Genomic DNA, 24,702 nt, shown 5'->3' with positions numbered 1-24,702 from the left:
ATACAACATTTCAATATTGAATAACGATAACGCCTTAGTAAAACCATATGTCAGTGGCACTATTAAATTAATAAAAATACCAAATTATGTTAAATATGTATTTATTTTAATATATTTCGTACAAATATAAAATTTTAATAATAAAAACATATAAAACTATAAATACAAAATAATCTAAAACGTTATGCTATAATACCAATCAGGAGGAATTATTCGGTTCTTTGTCAAGTTATCACTTTAAACAATAGCAGTAATTTCAATAATTTTAAAATTTGACATTGACCACTTACAGGACAAAACCGTTATTATATTAGTAACGAATTAAGTTAGTGCACACGGATTAGTTATTACTTAGTTCTGACATGTAACATTTATTTGTATATAAAACATTCCGTTTATAATATTAAATATTATAATTGTCACAAATATTAGAAAATGGATAAATATAAATTAAGTTAAAATAAAACAATATAATATTACCTGGTTGCGCATTAATAAAAAATTAAGTTAAAAATTAGTGTGCGAATTATAGTTTTATTCACTCTTGTAGTTATATTAATATTCAGGATTTAATGACTCTTTTTAGCATTTGATTATAAAAATTATATATAAACTAATATTCGCTTACTGAAACCTATATGTTAGTTTTGTCGAAATATTACCGTTACATATGAATACTAATATCAAATAATTGAAATAAGCGGTATGGAGTTATTGTTTTATTAGTTGCATAAAATGAAACTTAACATATGCAATTGCTTAAGCCCTGAAATGTTTAGATTATATAAAGCAAACATTCAATTCCAAACATATAAATATTAACAAATTATTATTAATATTAATTGTAAATAAGATTATTAGTAAAATAAAAACATATTAGTGATATTAGTACGTTAGTATCAACAATAAAGTGGTCAAAAATTAAGTGATTTTTATCAATTTTGAATAACTCCGAATAATATATATCATTTTTCTCAATTTTTTTTACAAAAATATAAATATCAATATCAGCGAGAGTGACTCCTGTCACGATAAAACTCGTAGTCGTAAATAATCGTAAATATCACGAATAATCACCAACGGTTTCAGAAAAAATCACAAAATAATTCCTCAACTGTAATCAAACAGTAGGTACTTCTTCAAGGTTTTAGGTATGTCGAACTCGTCTGTCGAATGCAACAATCGTGCACCCATCAGTTTTCTCATAAAAAGCCTGATCTGTTTTTTCAAGGTTAATGGGTATTTTGCCAAATCTAGTAAGGTGGCCTTTTGTTGTTCGTTGACGACTTGATTCCTTCGAATCATACATGGATCGAACGATTCGCAGGCTTCGGTAAGCATGAAAAATATAGCGTCGTTTGAGACGGCATTGTGAAGGCAATTTAACATTCCGTCCGGATCTCTAAATTGTGATTTCATGACGACCTGAAACAAGAATAAGATTTAACAAAATAGAAGATATAAAATATATTAATTAAAATAAACAATAGGTTATTTATCACATTATATGCGCCAATGTCAGACAATCTTACTTATGCTTTTTATTTTCTAATTTATTATATATGTGAAAAGAATACGTGCTCAAGAGGTCATGATGTTTTTTCTATTATATATTTACCAATATAATACTTTATTATATATTTAGTAAATTACTGATAATTGATCTAGTTCCTTACTACCCGATACTGATATATGTCAAAATAATTTATATAAAATTATGATGTAATAATTTTTATGTAGTACTTTTAGAAAATAAGAATATAATTATAAACTCCAAAATAAATACATAATCTCAGAATAAAGAGCAAACTGAATTAAACTAATTATCCTAAAAATATGCCTGTCAACGTCAAATGTCAAAGTGACATCTGTCAAAATCAATTTTATAAAAGAATATAATATTCGTTTTGAGTACTGTGTTTTCTGATTAGATTTTATAAAATAAATTATCAATCTTGACCAAAACATGAAAACAAACACATTTTTACAAATCAATTACTACTGATCGCCATCCGTCACACTAATAATCATTTCAAGTCATCTATTTTCAGCAGACCGAAAACATAAAAGAGAACTGGCGATGGAAACTAAAATCAATTGCCCAAAATGTATTAAAAATGTTTTGACAATTGAATTATTTCCTAGGCTTAAGTGTATTATTTCGAGAGCGGCCTACTTTGAAGTCCATACAATAAATTTGGGCAAATAATATACATTTTGTTTTTTAAGAAGCAATTCCGAATAGTCTTTTGACATAATGTATATCAATATATAATATATTAATAAATGGTTTTAGGCTTTTTAATATGTTATATTTTAATACAATTATTAGCAATAAATAAAGTTTAAAATAAATAATTACCTTCCTAAAAACAAACCATATAAAAAGTAAACAACAGACAATTCCAAATATTCAAGTGTCAACACGTGAGTTTTATTTTAATTTACGACGTTGGCCTATGTAATATATATTTTATTCAGAAATGAAATAAATAGAAACCTATAAATTTCGAGATATATAAATACATTTTTGGAAAAATATGTACATTTCACAAAGCAAATTTGGAGCGTCAAATCTCAATCACATCAATTTTGGCGAAATAAATTAATTTTATTCAAAATTAAAACAAATTTAATTTAAAAAAAAATAAAACAAGATACAATTATAAAAATTTAGTTCTAAACGTCAAATGTCAAAATTATTTTGACATATGTCAAATTTTGACGATGTACTTTGATTTGCGTCTCAACTTACTCTTGATCCATATTTTATCAGCATATTAATCACAGCAACGTTAAGATGCTCATTACTGGCTATATATTCAACTAATACGGGCCTTAACTGCGAATTCGGGTCAAATTCATCACTGAAAACCTTCAAGTTTGGGTCTGCGCCTGCTTTTAACAGCATCTACAATTTTGTATTAGTCACCTTTAACCGTACAAATATCCCGCAGGTCTTACTTGTAATATTTCGTATCTGTTTGGTATACCATCGGCAGAAGCTACATGCAAAGGTGATCCAATAATGGGTGAACTACAGTTTACGTTTGCTCCTGAAAATATTTAATAACAGCTTTAATTAATATAACCTTAAAGGCCTTAAAGATATCTTACCTGAGCGAATAAGATATTCGACAATTTTTGGATCGCCTTTCAAAATAGCCAAATCTAGTGGGCTGGGTTTACCTAGATCGTATTCCTCGTCATAGTTAAGCTTTGCTCCTTGTTTAATAATTAGTTGTATAATTTCGATGTTTCCCGATAGAACTGCATAATGCAGTACCTAAAAATATGCATGTTTATATAATATTTTCTGATATAATAACCTTATTAAATATTGATATTTCATTTCATCGAAACAATGAATTGTCGCAATATATCAATCGCCGAATACGCTCAGATGAGAGAGTTAGGTTAAAGGTAAGCGCGCACTTATAAGCTTGAACAGACTCTTCGCGCTTGTGATTGTTGCGCATTTTTATTCTTTCCGGGAATGGATCTTTCCGGGTTTTAGTTTTCGAGAGAGGAGGATGTCATATAATTTTGACATATTTGTCAAACTGGTTTTAACATTTTTTTTTTATTTTTAACATTAAAATTTTGATAATCATTAATTTTAATACAGAATATAGTAAACTATATAATTTCAAGAATAATAATTAATTAAAATAATAGTAATAACGTATAATGAATATAATATGTCAAAAAAGTGACAGCCATCATTAAATTACGTTTTTTATTTAAATTTTATTGGCCAACAAAATGTGACATCAGACTTTAATAATTAGATTTGAAAAAATAAGTAAATGTAATTTTAATCATTCTTTGCTTTATTTTAGGGTCTTGCATGTATTTTAATCAAACATCAAGAAACGTAAAAGGTATCAATATAAACAAATTTTAAATTCGATGGTGTTGATATTCCTCTACATAAACAAAAGTCTATTCTATGTTGAATAGACTGATGTACCAAAAAAGTCGAAGGCAATGAATTGCAAGACTTATTCGTCAAACTATTAAAGAACAGATAGCTTAATGGTGATGAATCAACTGTTTATAAACGTTTACATGATATTCTAATGGTTCAAAAGGATAGAAAACTGCTACTACACGAATTTACTGAAAATAGGATTTGGAACTATTCCAATATCGTTATTTCATTGTTTGTCAGACAAAAAAGAATTCCGTGGAAAAAATATAAATTTTCTTCAATAAATACCTTCTTGTAAAAGAGTTTGAAACAGTTTGTTTGCTGCAAAACTTAAGAATGAAATATATAGACACTACGGTGGTTCAAAATAGTGTTTGTAGAATAAGTAAACATAGAATGCCGACCTACATTGTCAAGAAAAAATATGTTATAAATTACTGACCATTGACCTTTACAACTACATATACTTTAAAACCAAATCCAAACTAAGGATTATAAATTGTTTATTTAAAATTTCATTGAACATAAAATATAATAACAGGAAAATAAATATTGGCCTGACATATAGATGGCGCTACTAGAATAAAATCCATATGTTTTTTACTCAGCCCTAACCCTCAAAAGATGCATGTATAAATTTTACAGCTGTCGGATCATTAGTTTGTGAATTATAGCATTTTGAGTGAGGCAACTTGTGTTATTGTGAAAAAAAAGGATAAAAAGGAATTTCGCGTGTTGATAAAATATTGCTTTTTGTAGAGAAAAATACAGTTGTAGCAAAAACTTGGCTTCATGCCGAGTTTCCGGACACTGCCCCAGGAAAATCAACCATCAAGGATTGGTATGCTAAGTTTGGACGTGGTTGAAATGAGCACCGAAGACGGTGAACAAACGCAACAGTCGGCTGGCAAGGTTATGGCGTCTGTATTTGGGGTGCGTATGGAATAATTTTCATACCTTGACTACCTTGAATAAGGAAGGATCATCAACAGTGACTATTACATAGCATTATTGGATCGTTTGAAGGAAGAAATCACCGAAAACACCAGCATTTAAAGAAAAAGAAAGTGCTGACCAAGACACTTCACCAAGACAATGCACTGTGTCACAAGTCAGTGAATACGATGGCAAAAATCCATGAATTGGGCTTCAAATTGCTTTCTATCCACCGTATTCTCCAGGTACTATTTCCTGTTCTCAAATCTCAAAACAATGCTCCCTGGGAAGAAATTCTCGTCGAATGAGGAGGTGATCGACGAAACTGTGGCCTATTTTAAAGCAAAGGACAAATCGTACTACAAAAATGGTATCGAAAAGTTGGCGGGTCGCTATAATCAGTGTATCACCCGTGAAGGGAATTATGTTGAATAAAAAAACTAATTTTGCCAAAAAAATATGTCTTACTATGGTAGGCCGGTGATTTTTCACCTGACCTGTTATTATAACTATTAATAATCGTCCTTGAATAGTTAACGAAGGAATAAATATAGACCTTAGATGCAATGTAGCTACACCAACGTTTTCCCACTTTTTAAAACAATTTCTGGATTCAGTTTCTGAAATAACCTTGATGTAATCAAAGCGTTTCTTTTTTATCTTAGGAAGTAACCAAAAATCTGATGTAATTAAATCAGGCCAATATATGTTTTTTAATCAAAAATTTGTGAAGAACCAAGACAAGACGTCCTATGGTAAGAAGTATATTCTTTTCTATAACAATTAATTATGTGGGATTTAGAAAATCAATTTAAATCACATATGCCCTAAGATCGTCGACAATTAGTGACCCTGTGCATATTTGGTCACTGGCCAGATATTATTGGAGTTTGGCTAGGTTGTATTACCACATTGACCAAACAAAATTAAAATTCCACTGTTCGATCAAATTAGTTTGTAATGGTTAGACAGCTAGTGAGCATAAAAAAAATTCGAATAATATTAATTCTTATAGATAATGTAAAAAGTAGACCATAATTAAAATGTATTAACAAACAAATGTTAATTTATGTCATTAAGTCAATTATACGCGGGTTGCCTTTTATATTTCGGGATTGCTTTAAAATTCGTTAATTGTTGTCATCTAACAAATGTTTTGGTAGATAATTTTGATATATTTGACGGTATATAGACGTACTCGGAAACTTTCGATAAGAAAAAGCAATTTTACTAAGGCATCCTGATCCAAAATTAATTCCAGAATATTTATTTCAGAACAATTATACCTTACCACTTTTGTCGTGAATTAACACAACAAACGTGTAATTTATTAATTAAATTCGAATTTTGGCTACGAAGTATCATCAAATATTGTAAAAGTCACCCTAAATAAATAGTATACTTTAGAACTGTGAGAAACTCCATATTGTAACGTCTGTACGTGGCTGATAATGAAATTCAAACATACTTGAGAATGATTATTTCTGATTAAATTAGTGGTATGCGTAAAAATTTGAAAATAGATCCAATGGCAATAATAAAATGTACTAACCGTCATGATCTAAAAAGACAAAAAAATCCCTTTGTATGTCTTTTATTACTTATTACTTATACTCAAAGGCAGAAAGTCAGATGCAGAAAAAATATCGATATATCGTTAAATCGATATTTTGTAAAAAAAATATCGATATTTTTGGGCTATTTTTTTGCCAATATTTTTTCAAAATAAATTAAATATAATCTTTAATAAACCAAAAAACTAAGTAACAATTTCTGATATATCACTATTTTCATTTTTCTTAAAAACATAGATATATTTTCGTAAACTATCGATATTTTTTATACTTGTTGAAAAAAATATATCGATATTTTTTTCCTTTGATATATCGGTATACTTTTTTAAAATATCGATATAACAAAATATCGACAATGTTTTCGGTGGCCAACGCCCATAAAATATACTCCCCTGGTCTCTCAAAATTGTTGCCAGACTGACCACTTATTAAATGATGTTTGTAATAATAAACAATATCAATTTTAAATTTTGTATAGAAATGAATAAGCTTTACTTACCGTTCTATAGTCATGTCTTTCATCGGCCATTGCATTAACATTAGCGCCATATTTCAATAAAAGAAGAACAGCTTCCATGTTCTATAACAAATATTAATTGTTACAGAACAAAATGATAAAACACTTCAAATTTCAAATACGTACGTTTGGTTGCCTGACCGCTTTCATTAAGGGCGTTAGTCCTGATCTATCTCGACTATCTGGGTTGGCACCGAAAGTGAGAAGGAGCTCCAGGAATTCCAGGTCGTTTATCAGGTTAATTTCGGCACCGAAAAAGTATCGCTTGTTTGGATCTGCTCCGTTTTCTGCAAAGAAAAAAAGAAGCCAGTGTTTTAAAGATATTTTTTCTAATTTAAATATAAATCCTACCTAATAACAATCTGGCAATTTCCTTGTGTTTGTTCCTTATAGCTAACCTAAGAGGCTCGTCACAGTGTGTAGTTTTGGGGAATTCTTCATTGGTCGCTGGACGATAGTCGACTTTTGCTCCACATTTAAGAAGGAGACGCACAAATTCTGTATATCTGTATGTCGGATAATATAAAAAGAAATAACCAATTAAAGACCTTTTTGAAATCATCGTTGTTCAAATTAGTCAATTGAAACCTAAGGATATTGACCCTTATCGAAGTAACGATTGATAAAATTTAGATAAGCTACGATATACCGATGAAAATTTTAATAAGGGTTGAGATAAAAGTACATTTTAATTAACCATATACTTTAATTCAAGAACAAAAAGGAGTGGCGATTATATAAGTTATTTGTATCTAGAAGAATGAAGTAGTGATTGATAGGTTGGCTAATTTTCGTTCCAACAGGTTAATATAAAGGCTACAACATTTGGTCAATATTAGGTGCTTACATGTTTTTTAATCATACTTCCCTTGGAAAAGGTATTTATTGATAAAAACTAATGTATTAATCAAACTATTTTCCATGATTTTCTCTAATGTTTTACCATCTTTCTGATAACATGGCGATACATTATCAAAGATACTATATTGATTCGGCAGCAATCCAATCATCGATACATTTTCGTCCATCTTCAGCATATAGTGTGCCATCCAAGTCAAGCTGTTTTCACCCAAACAAGTAGTAATCAGAAGGAGCTATACAACACATGCAACATGTGGCGGAGTATTGTACAAAATGACGACTTGGTGTATGTTAGTCGTTGTTGTTTGACTTTTTACAATAATATATCACTCAATTTATCGAAATTATGTCGATAAACATCTGCAGTAACAATTTCATTCGGTTTCAGCAGCTCGCAATTCTCTACACCTTGCTTAAACCCATCATATGCACGATGTGTCAATGTAAGTGTCTCTCCTAGACTAGACAGAGAAAACTTTTATGTTTTGCAAGGCAAGCATTGAAACTTCAATATTAAAACGGTTCGAAATGACATCTTCAGTTAATTCGTTTGATAGTTTTCACTCATTTTATATATTTTCTCCTTCGGTCCATTAACTGTTGAACTGTCTAAAAATTATTTGCCAATTTGAGATGAGTGTTCACCCAATAAGTCTTGCAATTCATTGTCTTCGAATTTCCAGTCCTGCAGACTTTTCTTAGTCATTGACATCAAAATTACCAATTTTAAGTCGTTCACGCCAAAACATATAACAGTTGTTTGCATTAATATTTTGCCTTTTCAACAATAGATGTCGATGATTAAAATATATGCATGCACCTAATAATTCATTGATCTTTTACGCATTAAATACAGTATTCGTTATGGTGGAGATGTTTTTTGATTAACGTAAATCTGCTATTAGGCGTTAACAACAAATAGTTTTGTTTATATTTAAGTACGATGTACAGACATTGAATGTGCTAAAAGCAAATATCCTTCGAGTTTTTCATGAAACAGAGCAACAAAAATTGACATCAGGTTAAATGTGTTTTACTCAGCCCTAACCCTCAAAAGATGCATGTATAAATTTTACAGCTGTCGGATCATTAGTTTGTGAATTATAGCATTTTGAGTGAGGCAACTTTTGTTATTGTGAAAAAAAAGGATAAAAAGGAATTTCGCGTGTTGATAAAATATTGCTTTTTGAAGGGAAAAAATACAGTTGAAGCAAAATCTTGGCTTGATGCTGAGTTTCCGGACACTGCCCCAGAAAAATCAACCATCAAGGATTGGTATGCTAAGTTTAGACGTGGTGAAATGAGTAGCGAAGACGGTGAACGTAGTGGACGCCCAAAAGAGGTTGTTAGCGACGAAAACATTTAAAAAATTCACAAAATGATTTTGAATGACCAAAAATTCAAATTGAATGAAATAGAAAACACTCTAAAGATATCAACTGAACGTGTATATCACATCAATCACGAATATTTGGGTATGAGAAAGCTCTGTGCAAAGAGGGTGCGCGCGAGCTCACTTTTGACCAAAAACGAATTGATGATTCGGAGCAGTATTTGAAGATGATCAAGCGTAATAAACCCAAGTTTTTGCATCGATATGTTACAATGTATGAAACATGGCTCCATCATTTCACTCCGAAGTCCAATCGACAACCACCCGAGTGGACTGCACACGATGAACCCGCTCCAAAGCGTGGGAAAACGCAACCGTCGGCTGGCAAGGTTATGGCATCTGTATTTTGGGATACGCATGGAATAATTTTCATTGGCCACCTTGAAAAAGGAAGGACCATCAACAGCGACTATTATATAACGTTATTGAACCGTTTGAAGGACGAAATCGCCGAAAAACGGCCGCATTAAAAAAAAAGAAAGTGCTGCTTCACCAAGACAATGCACGTGTCAAAAATCCATGAATTGGGCTTCGAATTGCTTCCTCATCCACCGCATTCTCCAGATCTGGCACCCAGCGACTTTTTCCTGTTCTCAGATCTCAAAACAATGCTCGCTGGGAAGAAATTTTTGACGAATGAAGAGGTGATCGACGAAACTAAAGCGAAAAGTTGGAGGGTCGCTATAATCAGTGTATCACCCTTGAAGGGAATTATATTGAATAAAAAAAACTAATTTTGCAAAAAATATGTTTTACTATGGTAGGCCGGGAACTTTTCAATTGACATGTTAAGTACTTAGTTTTAGGTTACTGTAGAGGAATAATATAAGTTACTTGGTCAGCAACGACCAATAAAAATATTTAAATCCCCTCTTAGCCGTGCGGGCTAAGGGTTTAATTCGTCAACAAGTCACTATGATCGAATCTCGCTGGCGCTAAAGGTCGTTTAAAAACGTTTAATGTTCGTAAAAAAATTAAGTGAATGTATTGTAAGTCGCTAAATAACACAACAGTGTTGAGATATAGTCGCATAAATAAAAAAATAATAAAAATTATTTTAATAAATTTAAAAAATTATTGTTGATGATTGTTAAAAAATTAATATAACTCACCCATGTTCAGCACTCAAATGCAGTGGACTGTATCCGCATTCATCGGTGGCATTCACGTCACTTCCTCGTGTCAAAAGCAGCTGGGCCGCTTCGTAGTACTTTTGCCAAACAGCATAGTGGAGTGGCATCAAGCCTTGCGTTACAGGTTCGTTAACCTACATAACGAAACAAAAAAGTAATTAGCAAATCATCTACACTTTCTGGTATGGCTTATTTTTAGTGATGCGATGTTTATGTCGAAAAAAAACACAACTTCGCGAACCATCAACATTTCAATACATCGGCCTAATTTCCCAACAGAATTCAATACATTGAAACGTATTAATAAGTTAGGTAATGCGTCAATGATCTAAAAATAAGTGCCGTAAAAGTATCTTTATAGCGGAGATCTACATTAAATATGAGTTCAAATAAATTTTTTGGCAAACCAACAACAATTTTTCTGGTTTTTTCTTTGGTGCTAATGATTTTATGGAGTTTTACTTGAGCAATCAGTCGATAAACTAAACTTAAGCGGTAAAACAGATGCCGATACTTATTATGTTGTTACACTGATCTCTGTCGTATCAAAATTGAATTTCATTACATTTTATAAAATTATTATTGTTTATAATAAAATATCCACTTCGACTATGTACCCATTCCTCCATCCACCAGGTTTATGACAATATATTCTGATTCCACCTAATAACTAGCATCACCATTTATCATAATTGGACACAAGCTTGGAAAATAAACATTAATGAAAGTAAATCAGTGCATGTGCAGTTCATCTACAATCAGACCGTACAAGCACTAATAACATTAAATAATACTATCATTCCATATAGCAACAACGCTAAATATATCGGGATGAATCTTGATGCAAAACTTCGCTGGAAGGAACATATAAATAAAGAAGAAAAGAAAAGAACTGGAATTGAAATATGGGAAAATGTACTGGCTAATTGGAAGAAAATCATAATTATCAGTACATAATAAATTGATACTATATAAGCAAATACTGGAACCTTATGGACATACGGAGTTCAATTATGGGGATGTTCTGCAAAGAGTAACATAAATAAAATACAATTTTTTCAGAACAAAAGTCCTGAGTGGTATTGTGGGCGCACCCAAATACTATTGGACTGATTACCTACATCGAGACCTACAAATACCCACGGTCAGTTAAGAAATCACGATAATTGCAACGGGGCACGACGAAAGACTCCATTCTCATGAGAATTTTGCAGTATTGAAGCTTTTAGATACCACCAGAACAGGACACAGGCTCAAAAGAATCAAACCATCCGATCTTGTGTAGTGTTGTGTAGTGAGGTGCATATAATAAAAAATACAGCAGTGACATGTATAAACATTATTTCGAAAGATTTAGAGATGTTCATTATTTAGAGACTGAGATAGGGCCGAGGGGTCCTCCTAGTTATATACCTAGCTATCATAAAGACAAATTGTAGGTTAGTCGGAAACGACTAGTAGAAATGTAATATTTAAATAATAAAAAAACATTTATCAAAACACCTACCAGATATACCGGAAAGATATTAACGGATTTTTCGAAAAAAATACATGATTTTCAAGAAAATTGAAAAATGTATTTATTCAAAGTAATGGCCCATCTTACAGGCAATTTGCGGATGCCTTCCCAAAAAAAAACTGTTTCTCCTTTTCTAACTTCTTCAAAATTGACGATTGTGCTGCTCTGCAAGCGCGTATGCCATTGATGCGAAAAATTGATAGTCGGACGGGGCAGAGTCTAGGGAGTACGACAGGTACGATATCTCCAATCCAAGTGCTATAAACTCTTCCTTGATCGGTTTTAATTTATGAGACGACGCGTTATCGAGATGTAAAATCACTTTACCGTGTCTTCGGGCCCATTCTGGACGTTTTTCGATCAATGCATGGTTCAAATTGATCATTTTTGTCAGTAGCGATCACAACGCCACTCTGGTCGGCCGGCTTCGCCAGGTGATAACCATGATTTTTCAACACCCGTCACTATTCGATGCAGAAATGACTTCCGACCATACCTTTGAATCAGCATTTCACAGGCGATTTTTCTATTTTCTATTTGCCTGTCATTCAATTGATGTGGCACGCATCTTCTCATCTTTTGGATTCTTCCCATTGCTCGTAATCGGTCGCTAATCATTTCTTGGGTCACATTTAATGCTTCTGCCAATTGCTTTTGAGTTTCGGTTGGGTCTCCATCCAATAACTCTTGCAGTTTCATATCTTCTAGAACGTTCTTTGACTTGCACATCGAAATCACCACTTTTGTATTTTCAAAACCACGCCTCACATGTTTTTAAGGTATGAGTATGTTCACCGGAAGTTCCTATCAGCAAACGATGCCTTTCAGCGGATTTTTTCTTTTAATTAAATAGGAAAAGTAACGCGTGCCACAAATGCACATTTTCAGGCACGAAACTTGGCATTTTCAAAGAACTATAAATCTATAGGGTGTTACTTTCGCAATATATAACCTGTATAGCTTTGAAGCTCTATGTCAGTAGAATAAAATGGCATATGGCTACAGTATTTTCTACAATATTGAATAGACATAGTCCTAATTGAAAAGAGTTCGTTTTTACATAATTTGAAAGAAATCAAAGAAAGTTCGTGATATTAAATGGAAATGGTGATATTAAGAAAAAGTTATTTCATATGTAAAATCTATCGAATCAGTTAGGTTATGTTTTTTATAGTTGATAAGTAACATTGTAACAAACACCTATTATATCTAAAATAACTAGTTACTACGTAATGATCAAAATAATTAAATAATGGGACTTACCTTTGCACCACATGCCAAAAGAATCCTAATTTCATCCAAAGGCACCATGCGAATTATAGAATCTGCCAATTCCCTTTGCAAGGGATTAGCTATACACTCGGTAGGCATATCCTAAAACAAAAATATTCAAAATTAATGTTTTAATTTATTAAAAAATTCGAATTTATTTTCATAGGTGGCAGCCCTATTGAAATTACCAGCACTCTAACAAAACACTCTATATAAGAATGAAAAGTACCAGGTGTACCATAAGTCATTACCGTTTTTTCTCTGTACAAGCGCCTGTCCCATTGATGCGAAAAGCTGATAGTCGGGCGGGGCCAGGTCTGGAGAGTACGGCGGGTGCGATTATATGTCCATCCAAGTGCTTTCAACGCTTTCTTAACCGATTTTGCTTTATGAAACGGAATGTTATCGTGATGCAAAATCACTTTACCGTGTCTTCGACAGTTGGTAATACACTACGTAATTGTGGTCGCATTGTCTTGCGACCAAAACTACTTGGCCTTAGAATCGATCGGCAGGTGATAACCATTATTTTTTTAAACTTGGTTATACAAAATAAATCCAGTTTTCGTCACCCGTCACTATTCGATTCAGAAATAATGTCCGATCATACCTTTGAAGCAGAATTTCACAGATACTTTTTTGATTTACATTTTCTTGGCATTCAATTGATGTGGCACCCATTTTCCCCTCTTTTGTATTTTACCCATTGCTGGTAATCAGTCGCTAATCGTTTCTTGGGTCACATTTAACGCTTCTGCCCCAATTGCTTTTGAGTTTTGGTTAGGCTCTCATCCAATAACTCTTGCAATTTCGTATCTTCTAGAACGTTATTTGCCTTGCACATCAAAATCACCACTTTTGTATTTTCAAAACCACGCCTCACATGTTTTTAAAGTTAGAACATGCTTACCGTAAATTTCTGCCAGCAAACGATGACTTTCAGCGCCTTATTTCTTTTGTTTCCCGTTTTCGGGCACGAAACTTCACATTTTCAATGAAGTATAAATCTATCGATGTTACTTTCGTAAAATATAACATGTATAGCTTTGGTAGGTGTCATTATATGCATGAAGTCGTAACATCATTGCATACTTAAACCTAACGACAGCTGTTAGAAAAACCGGTAATGACTTTTGGGTACAGCTGCTGTATAAATAAACTAGAATCCAGTTGATTTGGCTTATTTAAAACATTTTAACTCCTGGAATCTCAGTTTCTCTCTTTATTCAATTATATAGTGAATGTGTAAACTAATGGCACCTGACAAATCAGTAATCGGTGAATGTTGTTTGCGATTATTGCTAATTCTGTTCGAATGTCTTGGAACAACAACATAGTTCAAATCAAAATAAAATTGATTATAATATTAATTCAAACTCGCCATCTATAAACACAATAAAGTATATACTTTATCCTGAATTCAAGTGAAAGGCATAAACTGATTTTTTTAATGCATTACATTTCGGTAATCAGGAAAAAAACAAAAACCCAAATCGTTTTCTTTTCGAGACCGGTTTGATTTAATGGTTTGTTGGCAAACAACAACCTCAGCTGTTTCGCAGACTGAAAATTTCTGGAAATAGTCCGCGTGTTACCTAAATTTAGCCAGCAAGGTCGAGATGGTCACGGGAGCGGGCAGTCGGTTTTAATCCACACTGAAAATCAATCAATATCAAACCAAGTGCATATATATACTTAATGCGTTGATTACATAAACACTTAATTTATATTATGACTAATAGTATAAAATAATTAATGTTTTGATGTTGATCAAAATCAGGGAATATATATCAGGTTATTAATAATCTCATAACAATAATGAACATTTTTCAGTGTTTCCATTGGTCTAATTACCTTTATATAAATGATATGTAATCATTAATAACACAAGTGTAACCATTCGGATCAACTTTTAGACCCGAGCAGATGAAAACGATTCGACGAACGATCTTTAATCCGTGTGTCAAGAAAAATTCTAGTTTTCGAGTTCGCGTATGATGGCAGCACTGCGCTCTTATAACGTAGCATTAAACGTTATTTGGAAATTGTTTTTCAACTTCATAACGTGTAAAAATGCAAAGCCAACGTTGCAAACTATATTCGAAGCATTTTGTTGAGTTTGTGGATGTTATATGCTCTGTAAACGTCACATCACAAATTTGGGTACCTAAAATTGCATTATAACGCGCGCAGAATAAGTTAAAGTTATACAAGTGGTCACTTGATGAAAATATATGATTTTTATTTTCTGTGTCAACGTTATAGAGAGAACAGAAAAATCACGTAGGTGATTGTTACTTTTGCTCCATAAATGTAGTCGGTATAGTCTGATATTCGAGAAGTAATGGCTGACACAAAGTTTAAAACGCCTGATGAAGCTGCAGCATGGGTATGGTTTCAAAGTGTATTCTCCATTTCTTCGGTAATCACAAAACACCAGATTACAAGCACGTAATCAACAATCTGTTGCAAAATTACCACAAGATTGGAGATCGAATGTTCTTCAAAATAGATTTTCTGCATTTTCCCACAAAACTTGGGCGACACGAGCAATGACCAAGAAGAGCGACTACACCGATATACAGTGAAAATTGAAAGACGATACTAAGAATTTTGGGAGGAAAGCATGTTCGACCTTCGTTGACCTAAAGTTGTTAGGGTCGTTAATAGACTGCATATTGCCATTTAAGCTTTTGGTTACTCAAGTAATTTCTAACTTAAGTAATTTCAAATAGATGCCATATTATAGAAAAGGCTATAGCCTATGAGAAGTACAGGTTAGGGTGTATGTATTTGATACATACAGACATAAGTAATTCATAACGAATTATATTTCAAAAAAATATTGTCGTTTGCTTGCCGAAAATGATTATGAATCTATTTATTTCAATATATTAACACAACAGCAGAGGAAAACACTAGGTGTCAACGTGAAAAACAATGAAAACATGTAGTATCGGTCGAGTCAAGTCAAGCGTCAAGTTACACACTTGAAAAGAGACAAAAAAATTAAAATGACTCTAAATGCTGCTCAAAAAAAAGAAAAACAAAGGAAGGATGAAGTTGTTTCTTCATTCTACTACTTGTTTCTGTTACTTAAAATAAACTTGGCGCCATAGTCACTTTTTAATGCTTTTAAAATCTCCTTCTTATCAACGAAGGTTTATCCGGTCTTACCCAGCCTGGTTACTGACAGTGACTGGAATCATTTTCCTTGTCGGATTTTGCACTCTGTATCACAAATGTTAAACAATCACAAACATAAATTTACGACCATGCCCCAGCAGGATTCAAACCCGCGACTATCGCAACAGTATTTGGACCGTCCTGTAGTCTTTACCATTGTACCAACCAAGCCGCCATAGTATACGTTAATACAACGCATGATAAATGGACCTAATTAATACTAGAAATACAACAGAAGACTGCTTATAAATCAATAGATTTCGGTACTGGCAAGTATATGGCATCATTGTTGATAAAACCGAAATATTTCTGAATAGTACTGATCTCAAACTATAAGTTTCAAAATGACATCACAACCACTAACCCATTTTTATTATTTAATAAAATAAATAAAAAGAATGTTGTGTCTTGATTAAATATTGTTTTTTTATGTGGAAATATACTGTTGAATCCTAATAAAAAACTTGATAAACTTTATAAAGACCCTGTAACAGGGAAATCAACTATTACTGACTGTCGTACCAACACCAATGATGCTGAACGCGTTGACTAAAATTGATGGAAAACATAAAAAGTTCATGATAGTTTTTAAAAATCACATAATAAAATTGCGCAAGATATCTGACACCCTAAAGATACCAGAAGAAAATGTGTTTCCACTTTTTCACATTTTTTGTTGTTTGTAAAAATGCATATTTCTTTTTAAACCAGGAGTGAATTTTCCCTCTCATTTTATCTTAGTTAAAAAGAGTAATGCTGTCTAATGATTCCGAACCTGTAACCGAATTAGCCTATAAAATTCGATTTGGATTGGTAGTAGTGGCCAATGTTGCCAAATGTCTTCAAAATTCTTTAAATATTAGTGATAATAATTAGGGGTTATAAACCGTCAAACGTTAAGTTTTGTGGCAACGTTGCGACGTGCTGACGTCAGATATTTTAACGGTGTTCATTGGTTGTTTTACTGGATGGTCTATGTATTAGAACTGTGTCATAATTTATGAAAAAACTAAAATTAAAAAAAACACGCAAAAAAATAGCATCAATCAAATGAAAGAATTGGACCAATTGAAGATGATAAAAACAAGGAATTACATATTTTTAATTTCTATTTTGTATTTAAACAAGCGCAATTTTTAGTTCGAAACTTTACGAAAAAATATTACATGAGTCAGAAACTATTAGTAAACATCTTTACCAGGTTGGCAAAACCTAATCTGATTTATACGAGAGCAGCTCATGCCAAACGAACAAACAGATATTCCTGATTTATAAGTTGTTGTTTGCACCAGATGCACAACTTTTCGATCAGTTCATATAGCGATAAAAACATGTTTTTTTTTTGAAATTTTCTACCAACACTGATGCGGACGAACGCAAGTTAACATGGCAATCTGTCAAAAAATCTCTCAACAGGTAAGCGTGGCTATTTTTATTAGAAAACCTGTTAGAAGTAAGCACTAAAAATAAAAAATACATCAGGTGTCATCTAGTTTTCTTGTTCCTAAGCATAGTCATAATTTTAATATGACCATACTTTGTCATGCTGAATACATAAGGTGATTGAATGCGATTAATAACGAAAATAAAAATCGAATTAATTTTGAGAAGCATTTTTTTCCATCAACAAATCTGATATAATTTCAATTTTATCGCAGAAATATATTTCCGGTAGATACTGCCCATATACATTCATTGAAACAAATAACAAATTATTAAACAAAGTGACGTGGAAGATTGAAATTGGCGAATGAGGCACGGTTCCCATTTAATCTACATTAATATATTAATAGTTAATATAGTTAATTCGCATTTTACTACATTATGTTAAAGCATTATAATCCAGTGTCCTCTTGTAGTTGAATTTTACATCACAAAGCCAATTATTGTTCTTTAGTGTTTATCGTACTATATTAAATTAAAGTTTTATTAGAAATTATCAACCAACGTCACAATAAGCCTAATATATTATAAAATATAAGCAATTTATGGAAAACGTATACCTCCAATCATTCTTTGGATATACTAATTTTTTTTCAAAAATATCATTTGGCAACGTCATTCGAAAAATTTTCGATTTGTCATCATATATGCAGTAGTTTATTACCATTAACAAAGTATCAGAGTCACGAAAAGCTTTGCTAAACTGCGTTGTTATTTAATATGAACCATTGTGTCAGTGGTCATTAATAATAATAGTTCTTCTATTGTTTTATTACATTTTTTTGTCATAAGCTAAGTAATTATAATACAGCTTTTATAACATTTAATAGAGGCTATTTATAACATTTGCCCAACTCACTCTTCTTGCCTATTCTGATTGTAGTATAGTTCTTACGGAATTGTTTTTATTACAACAAATTATTTTTCATCAAATAATACGTATATAGTCTATTCAAAGTTACTGTGAAAATACATCATTAATATGTTTAATGTAATGCCTGGCGTAATTTGCAAATTCCTTTTTAAAAAAGAATATATTCCTTCTCATTTTATTCTAGTTAAAAAGAGATACAATGATGTCTGATGGGTTCTAACACGTAAATGAACTAGCCTGTCAAAGTCGCCTGGTTGTCAAACGTGTGCAAAATTCTTCAAAACAATAGAAATAAGAGGTTATGAGCCGGCAAATGTTGTCTTAACGCTTTGCTTGTTTTGATAAATTTCAAATCGTTGCTTATTATTACTGTGATTAAAAATTCCAATGCCAGACAAAACATATTACTTCTCTTGCCATAAAAGTCGTTAGAGAGGTAAGCTTTTTTACTGTTATATATTAATTTGCTGCGGCTTTATTGAAAATATGTTTTAGCGTGTTGCAGCTGCACTGAATATTAGTATGGACACGGACATCATAATCTTGCAGCTATGATGTTAGCACTATCAGAGATCTAATATATGAAATGTATAGAAACAGTGAGTAACGTTTTCAATATTTTCATAATTTAATACAATTGTTTCAGAGAAAACTATTGGTCTGAAAAGTATCGAAGAGATCTAATGGAACTTCCAGACATTGCTTTTAAAAGAATGCAATTTTTAAAAGCACATAATCGAAATACTTATTACTTCAAGTTGTGTATTTAGATGAGACATGGATATTTCAGAATGGGACCAATATATCCAATGGTCGCTTATGACAAGATAAAAAATGCGCCTACAAACTATCTCATTGTTGTTCAGTGGGGTGGAATAGAGTTCAGTGTGTAATAAAATAACTCTAACCTATAAATTGTTGTGGCTGTGTGATCAACTGTAGTTTAAATTGTTCGATAATATATGCATTAGATGTACTATAATGTTAAAATAAATTGATACGGCAACATTGCGACGTTTTGACGTAATAAATTTAAATGACGTATGTTCACGCCAACTTTGGATGAACTATGTATGAACAAAGCTTGTAGATAATATACTACACAATATAAATTATAGTTTGTAATTATTTATAGTGAATTTATAAAATTATTTCAATTAAATCATTTTATCATTAATTATAGAATATGTCATGCAACAATTCATGATCATTGGTTTTAAAATAAAATCATTAAAAAGCAACACTAATGCTAACATATTTAAGTTAAATTTAAAAAAGCGTAAAATATTATTCAAATACCACTCAATATACCATATAATAAAGTTTACAATTGTTATTGGTTGGTAGCTTTTTCTTAATGAAGCAAACTATGATGCACCATATTTATATATATACTTACATAAGTTTTTGTTAAATATAAGTGAAAGTTATACGAAACTAAATTAAACATATCGACTATATAATATTCTCTCGACCAACACAATCGCTGCTCCTCCCGACTGATTGACATCGAGCAAACTGAACATCACAGGTGCCAATATATAAATAACAAAAAATAAAGGCCATGACAATTGTTGCACTGACGTTTTGGAAGTAGCCTATAAGGTATTGCGTTCTTGATTGTCTATTTCGGTTATAACGGTTGCTCGGAGATAAACAAACAGGGGATAAATATCGATATTCAACGGCCAATCAACAAGTGGCCCGCGTTTGAAAGTCAAAATTGTACGTCCATTGACAGCTCGCAGTTTTCGAACATTTTCATTTTATTTATCGCATACAATTAACGAAACTAAATCTGTGCGTATGCATTTCACGTATAATCAGACCGCACAAGCACCAATAATCTAGATGCAAAACTTCACTGGAAGGAACATGCAAAAAAGGCAAGAAAAAAACTATAGTTAACATATAGAAAAAATATTGGAAAAAATCGTAATTATCAGTACATAATAAATTACTATTGTACCAGCAAGTATTTAAACTATACTATATTAAATTATACTATATGGACATACGCAATTCAATTATGGGGGTATATCGCGAAAAGTAATAACAGGTCAATTGAAAAGTCCCGGCCTGACACATAGATGGCGCTACTATAATTAAATCCTCATAATCCGCATATCCGAATAATTAATTAAGTTTTTTAGTTAGCCCTAACCCTCAAAAGATGCGTGTATAAATTTGACAGGTGTCGGATCATTAGTTTATGAATTATAGTATTTTGAGTCAAGTAATTTTTATTATTGTGAAAAAAAATTAATAAAAAGGAATTTCGCGTGTTGATAAAATATTGCTTTTTGAAGAGAACAAATATAGTTGAAGCAAAAACGTGGCTTGATGCCGAGTTTCCGGACACTGCCCCAGGAAAATCAACCACCAAGGATTGGTATGCTAAGTTTAGACGTAGTGAAGTGAGCAGCGAAGACGGTGAAGGCAGTTGACGCCCAAAAAAGGTTGTTACCGACGAAAAAATTTAAAAAATCCACAAAATGATTTTGAATGACCGTAAATTGAAATTGAATGAAATAGCAGACACCCTAAAGATATCAACTGAACGTGTACATCATATCATTCACGAATATTTGGGTATGGGAAAGCTGTGTGCAAAGTGGGTGCCGCGCGAGCTCACTTTTGACCAAAAACAACGACGAGTTGATAATCGAAGCAGTATTTGAAGATGATCAAGCGTAAAAAACCCGAGTTTTTGCGTCGATATGTGATAATGGATTAAACATGGCTCCATCATTTCACTACGAAATCCAATCGACAGTTATCCGAGTGGTCTACACATGATGAACCCGCTCCAAAGCGTGGGAAAACGCAACAGTCGGCTGGCAAGGTTATAGCGTCTATATTTTGGGATGCGCATGGAATAATTTTCATTGACTACCTTGAAAAAGGAAGGACCATCAACAGCGACTATTACATAGCGTTATTGGACCGTTTGAAGGACGAAACTGATCTGCCCCCCAGCGACTATTTCCTATTCTCAGATCTCAAAAGAATGCTCGCTGAGAAGAAATTTTCGTCGAATGAAGAGCTGATCGCCGAAACTGAGGCCTATTTGAAGCAAAGGACAAATCGTGCTACAAAAATGATAACGAAAAGTTGGAGGGTCGCTATAATCAGTGTATCATCCTTGAAGGGAATTATGTTGAATAAAAAAAAGGTAATTTTGCCAAAAAAATGTGTTTTACTATGGTATGCCGGGGACTTTTCAATTGACCTGTTAATAAATTGCTTGCTTGAGTGCATGAGTTTAATCAGATGTAAAATTTTAAATAAAGTTTCACCATAAATGTAGCTGTTGTTCTTATAAACTGAGTTATTATTGACAGAACTGTGCAGATGGAAAACATGATGGAAATTTCATATTTGGTTCAATCAAACTACGTATACCATTTGTGAACCTGATTATTTGTCTACCTACGCTCAATTAAAACATAATTATTATGCGTTAACTCTCCTTCAGCTATAAAATCATTGACATCACTACAATAAGAAATAAAGAAACTTTCAAAACAAAAGAAATTCAAGTTGTATAAAAGAGTTTTCACATTGCTTTAAAAACAAAAGAATTCTTTCATAACCTTTTTACTAGATAAAAATAGTTATCTGCAAATAATACGATACATACGATCAAAACGAACAAGCAAAATCATAACAAAAATATGAAAATATTTATAACAAAAACCTAATAAAAAAACGTCCTACCGTATATTGAAAAAACCTTTGTTCACTTAAAGTCACTGGACCCAACACAGCACTGTCTTAATTTCAAAAACAACGCAGATCTTGCAAGTCGTCTGAAAACCCAAAAGCAAAATATCCACTGGCACTTTTCACTCTGTGATTCCTGCGTCAAACTACGTCTGCAGATTACAAAGTTTCTATTTATACCCGGAATTTTTCGGCACCACGGTTCACGGCACGAAACTTTTGCGACACTTATTCCCGTTCTGATCACAAGTTTTCTTTTATACTCTTATAACGGGAATCGTCCGAATTGTTTTGGCGTCTTGTTTACCCTGGTGACTTTAAAATGAGGCGTAATAACATTTGAGGTCGGAAATTTAAAAAAATATATATACCCATAACTTTAAATTAACTTCTTGTTAATTAATTTAACGTACAAATGTAACATCGATATGTTTTTTCTAACAATATCATATTGTATTTTATTCTGACAGAAACGTCAAATTACATCAAACCTAACATCACAATAAATATTTCAAAATTAACTTGACGTCTTAAATATAATTTAAACATGTTTTTGTCAATAATGCTATGGTATTTTGATTTATACCGACAGAAGGTCAAACAATATCGAATCTAAATGTATAATGAAAAACGTATATATATTTTCATATAATACATACACGTACCAACACCAGAAAATATGATATAGTTAAGCTGTCAATAGATTTCGATATATATAGTAAAACATTTAAGGAAAACTACCTATTTTTAATAGCAACACAAAAACTTTCTCAGTAGTATATCCGGGTACATTTTGCAAAGCGATTTGAAAATATTTTGGACATGATCCAAATACGAAATTTCTTTCTTTCGGGGTGCATGTCTTTATACTTGCCTTTTGTTCAGATATATCGTAATGTTTTGTTTTTCATATGTACATTTAAACAGTTATTGCAGCTATTTGAGTGATTTTGATACAATTTTAATAGATAATACAATATATGCGCATTACTGTCAATAATCCTATTATAATTATTTTAAGTAGTACAATATTTAAATGTTTCCTTACATCGCCTTACGTTCAACAAAATAAGCTGCCAACAATTAAACATATAGAATTATATTATTGAAAACATTTTATGGAAGATTAGACATCTGTCGACGACATAAGCTTTAAGAATTGGCGATTTTTTATCATCATGTTTGTTTTGAACTTTTTTGAACATTGTATTGATTCAATTTTATTTCCTATTAAATAGCAACGATATTACAAAGTAACTAAATTAATTAAAATAACTTTAAGTCTTGTGTTATTCCACTATAAAGCGTAACTATGTACCATTTTAAAAACTTGTCAAAAATTGATAAAAAGCTTTTAGGATATCGTCTATAGAGTCTAGACACTTATCCATATGATTATTGTTTTAATTTATATTTTTCTAAGTTATAGCCAAATTAGTAAATTTATTTTCAAAAAATGGTTCAAATTCCGCTTCAAAAGCCGGCTTGGTAGCGCAGTGGTAAAGGCGACAGACGGTTTGTGATTGTTTAATATTTGTGATTGTCCTAGGCAAGAGTGCAAAATCCGACAAGGAAAATGATCCGAGTCACACCAGTAACCAGGCTGGGTAAGACCGGATATTTTCTGGGATGATGTCTAAGTTGGTCACTCGTTAGTCGGTAGGCTTAATGCCGAGGACCGTGGTCCACCTTAAACTGTAGGTCCAGTCCAGATAAACACATAGTTGGTAAGAGAAGCGTAAAAATATTTTAATATTTTAAAAGGTATGATATTTTAAATTTAAACATTAAAATGTAGCTTATTTTTTGACACAATTTCGCACTTTATCAGTAATTCAATATTCTTTCTTAACGATATCATTTTAGCGTATTTTACGCTACTTCTCACTATTTCAATTTAAACCAATATCAACCGTCAACCAAACCAAATAAAATTCAAATAAATAAAAGTGAATGAAATGGATTTGATATCAGATATTTCTGAATTAAATTGATATTAGGAAATGCTGCGCAAAAAAAAATCACGGGAATTACATTCTATAAACAAAACAAAAAATTATTTTTAGATAAAATGTAAAGAAACCGTCAGTAAATATTCCAAAAATAAATGTGGTATATGGGTTATTCCAATATTACTATTCAAGACGAATTATAAAGAAGAATTTAAAGTAACACTATATTATTTGTTATATATAAAGTGTTTAAATAAATTATTTTCATTTTGTACCCTTCTTTAAATATAATGAAAATAGATTTTCTATTCCAAATAAGTAAAAATTTCATTTTTCACTACAATTATAGTATTAGGCAACCTTTTAAACATATATTGGTGAT

The 24,702-nt window shown here is 31.8% G+C and overlaps 1 protein-coding gene across 2 annotated transcripts; it reads right to left on the bottom strand.

Moving 5' to 3' along the window:
* Window positions 1–84: 84 nt before the first annotated feature.
* LOC143194346 (uncharacterized) lies at window positions 85–23,143 on the bottom strand. Of its 2 annotated transcripts, none has more exons than XM_076401052.1 (10): window positions 22,363–23,143; window positions 13,131–13,241; window positions 10,328–10,482; window positions 7,313–7,467; window positions 7,088–7,248; window positions 6,944–7,024; window positions 3,118–3,286; window positions 2,965–3,056; window positions 2,756–2,911; window positions 85–1,425 (listed from the first exon to the last, which is right to left on the bottom strand). In XM_076401052.1, the coding sequence occupies exons 2-10, from the start codon at window positions 13,236–13,238 to the stop codon at window positions 1,111–1,113; spliced, it is 1,392 nt and encodes a 463-aa protein (XP_076257167.1). In that variant the 5' UTR covers window positions 13,239–13,241; window positions 22,363–23,143; the 3' UTR covers window positions 85–1,110. The 2 variants fall into 2 exon arrangements, with proteins under 2 accessions (XP_076257167.1, XP_076257166.1); XM_076401051.1 differs by lacking the exon at window positions 22,363–23,143 and adding an exon at window positions 20,042–20,671.
* Window positions 23,144–24,702: the final 1,559 nt, after the last annotated feature.

Source organism: Rhynchophorus ferrugineus, unplaced genomic scaffold, assembly GCF_030347505.1.
Source record: "Rhynchophorus ferrugineus isolate W39M unplaced genomic scaffold, kcgeb_rfMv2 rfM3, whole genome shotgun sequence".
NCBI lineage: Eukaryota > Metazoa > Arthropoda > Insecta > Coleoptera > Curculionidae > Rhynchophorus > Rhynchophorus ferrugineus.
The sequence above is the reverse complement of the archived record's forward strand: the minus strand, read 5'-3'. Positions and strand labels throughout refer to the sequence as shown.